Source organism: Polyodon spathula, unplaced genomic scaffold, assembly GCF_017654505.1.
Source record: "Polyodon spathula isolate WHYD16114869_AA unplaced genomic scaffold, ASM1765450v1 scaffolds_1870, whole genome shotgun sequence".
Classification (NCBI taxonomy): Eukaryota; Metazoa; Chordata; class Actinopteri; order Acipenseriformes; family Polyodontidae; genus Polyodon; species Polyodon spathula.
In genome coordinates, this window is record NW_024473345.1 from 1 (window position 1) to 5,305 (window position 5,305).

General features: G+C 43.8%; 1 protein-coding gene across 1 annotated transcript; it reads right to left on the bottom strand.

Moving 5' to 3' along the window:
• Positions 1-185: 185 nt before the first annotated feature.
• LOC121310227 lies at positions 186-4,750 on the bottom strand (the record flags this gene model as incomplete). Its single annotated transcript, XM_041243529.1, has 3 exons — positions 3,368-4,750; positions 1,646-1,847; positions 186-383 (listed from the first exon to the last, which is right to left on the bottom strand). Coding segments are annotated over exons 1-3 (664 nt in total), but the record flags the coding sequence as incomplete, so codon positions are not given.
• Between the last annotated feature and the right edge of the window lie 555 nt (positions 4,751-5,305).

Genomic DNA, 5,305 nt, shown 5'->3' on the forward strand with positions numbered 1-5,305 from the left:
TCCATGCAAATTACTGATGGAGAATCTAAACAAACTGAACTGTAAACAGCTTTCTGCTGAAGTCCAGTGAAGACGACAAAAATAAGTAAATGCTCCCTAATGCAGTGTATTCCACAGGCTCTCTTTACTCTTTCAATCAAGACCCCCCCCCCCCCCCTACAGATCTGCATTCCAGTTTCCCTCACCTCTCTCAGTGACGCTAGAAGGTGGCGTTTCCTCCTGCAGGATCCGCTCATTGGCCTGGTCGCACCCCAGCTCAGTCACTTCCTCCTTGATCTCAACAGTCCTGTCTGCAGAAACAACCCATCGAATAGGAAGCTCTGGGCTGACATGAGCTGCTTCCATCTCAGAAACTCCCTGTGAGCGAGGCTGATCCGTTCTCACTGAAGAAAAGGAGGCAAGGTTTTTAGGTTTGTCATTTCAGGTTGCATATCAAGTGCTTTTATTTGAATTTCCACAGCACTCACACTTTAGAAAACTATATTTTTTAAAATCGCACATCAAGCCTTATTTGAAATGCTCTTGATATCTGCTGCACCTTTGCAATATGAATTCCTGTGTCCTGCAACACTGACGCAGCTTGCAAAAGGCATGCATGTGGGGCTCTTCCACCCCTAAAACACGGGGACTCTTGTTACGTTTGTTACATTTGGCAAACCTTTAATATCAGACAGATATCTACATGCATGAAACTCTTATGGAATATCTCAACAGGGTTGAATATCCCCACTAACCCTACACTGCACACCTATGAGGGGTGTGGCAGCACCTCCTGCCTTGAAGTACAGAGGTGTTGTGTTCCTGCTGGTGCAGTGATAGATCCTGTTAGTTCTCTGAATCTGATGAAATGTGTGTGCAGTGCACTGCACCTTTTTACATTGCTTTTGAAGACAAAACGCTAATAAATTGGCTTGTCACAAATGCAGCCAACTAGGGGTGCTGCTTTGTGGAGCAATATTAAAAACGCACTGCTGTGTACGCGTGGTATTCTGGATGCGCGAGATGTGCGCCCTCCTGAAAGAAATGATCCACAAGACACCGGACCCCGAGTCAACCCCTGGAGCTTCCGACTGTCCTCGTCTACTAAAAATACAACCTGTCCAGCCTGTCTTTGCAAGCAAGCATTTCTAAACTGCAGTGTTTAAGTGGATCACAACAGTATACGCTACTTTTCAATTTGTTTACTCCAAACCTTTATGGAAAGCGTGCTTCTTTTTAACTTAAATAGATAAGCAGGTGTTGGTGCTGGTTTCGTTTCCTTAACATCTTTAAGCTAATAGGTACCAAATGCACATAACGAACATATTAACAGGTCTCGCTTGAACATATAAATCACATTCACTTTACCAAATTATGTTTAATCATGCCACAATTAATCAAATACAGAGAGGGCGATCTCCATTTCCTGGTCTGGAGCCAGGAGACTGACGTCATAAGCGTCTTGGCAACACAGAATGGTTGATAAAAACCTTTACGTTTAACACAGACCGAGTTAAAATATTTCATGTTACCCATAATTGTATAGTTATGTTTAGTTAACTGATACATGAATTATTGAGAAAAAAAACAGTTAAAAACAATGCAATCACAAACACTGACAACTCATTTTGCCCTCGTTTGAATAGCCCAGCAGTTCGATACTTACCCTCTCTCATTCCTGGCAGGGCTGTCTGAACTTGCACACTTTTTTTTGTATTTCTTTCTTTCTGAACTGGCTCGGTCTGGCATTCTGCTGATGAAACATGACTTGCTGGTGGTTCCAGCACAGGAACTTCCATTGCTTCATCCTGGCGCCACTCTGAAGTACCACCTCCCTCTCTTTTAGTCGACAAAACTGAGTCCGCAACCTGAAACGAATCACTCTCGTCTAAACACAAACTGAAGCAAAGTTATGTATAGTTTCACTTTCTGATACCGCCACCGACTCTGCAACTTGCTTCTGTGTAAAGATGCCTTGAATCTCTGGACAGTCCTCCAATGATGTATCGCTGCTGCTGTTTTCACCAGCGTGTGAAACTTTAAAACAGTTTTACTATATTACATCATTAGATTGCACAGTGTGCTTATAATAGACCCCGTGCTTGCACTGTATTTTTTCCTGAAAAAAACAAAAAACAAATTACTTGGAGTATATCCTGGTGTATTGTTAGAAAGCGTTACATCGTCAGAAAGTGGTACACCTACCAAAATATGACCCGCGTAATGTCAGATTTCGGTACACGTGCAGTCAATTGCGATCCGATGGGTGTTTCGCTAAAAAGGAGGTCCACTGTTTACTTTCTAATGAGTGTTTGGCAGCTGTGCATAAGTGTTACCTTCTTATTTAACCCTTTCAGAACCAAACATTTCAGTGGGACGCTCTGCGGGACCAGGCATTTTTTTGGCTGCATTTGACTGATAATTTCACTAATTTTTTTTTTTTTTTTTTTTTTACAGTGGCATCTTGGAAATTGGAACATTATAAACCACTTCAGAAACAACAATATTTCACTTTTTTTTTAAATGTATTTTTATTATGTATTCTGCTTAGCGATACATGGATATAAACGTGTTAACTCCATGACCCGACTGACCTTACAATACTTCCTGAAAGTTTAAAGATATTCACGTTTGGCTAAATTACAAGGCATTATTTCACCTGGGTGACTGGATAATGTTATTCAATGCAGGACACTCACAGTGTAATAATAATATATTCAATACGAGACTGCTCGCATATTAATATTGTAACGTGCAGGGGGTCGGGGTTGTAGGTGATGCAGGAGCCCGATAAGCTCCTAGCAAAGGGGCAGTGGGTATCGTGTTTCAGTGCGGAAGGTGCCGGGTTCGATCCCAGCCTCCGAACCCGTGGTCAACACAATATCAACTACAGGGAACTCGCACAGTAAAAATATGCGTATACAGGACACTCGCATAGTGTCGAAATGATCAGGAAATTTAAATGGAAATTAAATGTTAGTGACCCAGCAAAACACCACCTTTGCTATCTCAAATATCTTCTTACGAACCGATTTCAATCTTGAATTGAAACAGACTAATTAAAATAGGCTACAATAAAACGCAATTCACAGTGTTCGGCACGCCAAGAACAGCCGGTTTCTACACTCGCGCCAGCGTGCTCGGACACCGCAGGCCACTCGCGCCAGCGCCCTCGGACACCGCAGGCCACTCGCGCCAGCGTGCTCGGACACCGCAGGCCACTCGCGCCAGCGCGCTCGGACACCGCAGGCCACTCGCGCCAGCGTCCAGCTTTAGTGTCCCGGCACTCAAATTGTTTGAACCCCTACTGAAAAATTCTAAGTACCACTTTTTTTTTCCACGTACCTAAAATTAACACTACACCTGTAGAGTTTCATGCAAAACTTACCCGTTTCTCAAACGCCTTTCTTGGTCTCGCTTGGGGGTCCACGTCAGTGCCAGCAGCTTGTGTTCGTTTCAGAATGGTCGGCACGGCGGTTGGTTTTAAAATACGCCTCCTTTTCACACCCAGGCCCACCTCTGCCGCCATCAGCGGTCTTTCTTCCAAACTACCTGGTGTGAAGTGCGCACTGCACACGTAGGCGTGCCTCCAGTTCGACGCGGGCCACTTCGCCCGGGTCGTCTGAACTTTCGCCTCCCACATGCGCTGCATTTTTGTGTCCCTCGGAAAGCGGTGAACACTAATGTTTTTTTGTTAGTTTGCCTGATAGGAGCAACTGACCAAAACAAGAGGCATTTTATTAAAGGACTGGCCCTTGGTCACGACTTTCCCTCTGTGACGTCACTAGCGGTATCCCCAGGCTACCCAAAAGCCAGACAGGAAGTTGCGCTGGTCACATTACAGTTAAAATCTTATAATTATTATTTTTATTTTAAAAACTGCATCAACAATTTTAAATCTCGTTTGGGAATTCTTGTCATACATTAGGTTTCTTTTAAATGGTTCAGAGGCGCATCACATCACACGACAGGCCGCCTTGCCTGCTGTACATATAAATGCAATTCAAATTAAAAATTCACTCGTATGCACCTCAGCTTACAGATTCCGTTTTAAAATCGACCTGTAGTGTACTGTATTGTGTCTTAAAAATTAAAGCCAAGTTGTGTTTACCTATCTGTCTCCCTGTCTGCAGCCCTGTTTCTCGAGTCGACTTCTGCTTCACTTTAATTGCAATTAAGTTTTTAAAATAAAATAAAAAAAGCACACACAGCCCTATCTGTTAATATGCAAAGAAAAACACAGTGACGAGCAACACCTTTGCAATACAATAAAGCTCCCCGAGCACGCTCGGTACAAAGGCAGGCGAAACTGGAGCCATTGAGGATCCCCAATGAGTTATTAGCTAGTAAAGCAGCACGCAGTGTGGAGCCAGCATGGCTATACCAGTATGCAATTTCCAGTGGTGATCCCGCCCTTGCTTGCGACAGGGAGGCCAATCACTCTTGCAAGACCGGGGTTTGAGTTTTTTTTTATTTTTTTTTGTGCAATCAATAATACGCGACCAGAAACGCCTATTTACTACCAGTGACGCTTTCGTGCCTTTCCAGGAAATCGAGACGTTCATTTGTTTTTTTTTTCTGTTGTGGAGTGAGACTGCTGCTAATTTTACAGCATTTTATCACCTGCAAAGAGGATCCCTCTACAAGAGTCTCTGACTAAACCCGGCGAGGATGGACTTCAGCGTGTCCGTTTCGCTCTTGCAAGACGAGCTCGGCTCTGCCATCGAGCACGCAGTGAAAGCGGCTGTAGACACCGTCTTGTGGGAAATCACAAGAGTTGTGGGCAGTAAATTGAACGAGTTTCAGATTGCAATGGCTGGGAAGGAGAAAGAGAATGAAAGGCTGAAGCTGAGATTGGAAATATCAGAGAGCGAGTTGAAAGCGGTGCGGGAATGCATGAGCGCTGCAGATGCGGACAGTAACCAACCTCTCAGAAACATGAACCCCGACTGGAGTGAACAAGACTGCCGCAGGAACGGGAACCAGGGACTATTACAAGGTGAGAGGGATCTTGATGGTATTGCATCGTCATCCCAACTCTTTAAATAACTCTGAGGTCTCTCGTTTTATGTCTCTCACATGAACATGTCGTCACACGAGTGGAAAAGCACGCAATGCATTTTCAAAACTGCGATCAGAGACCGAGAGAGATCTGCTTTCCACAACCTTTCAATTAAAACATAACGTGGTATTCTGCTGTACTAATATAAAACTATGGGTTATTACTTTATATGAATTATGGTGTCATGCACGAATGTAAGAATTGTTTTCCTTTCAACCAGCATATATCTGTAATCGTTTGCGCGATGTGTTTTAATATCAAATC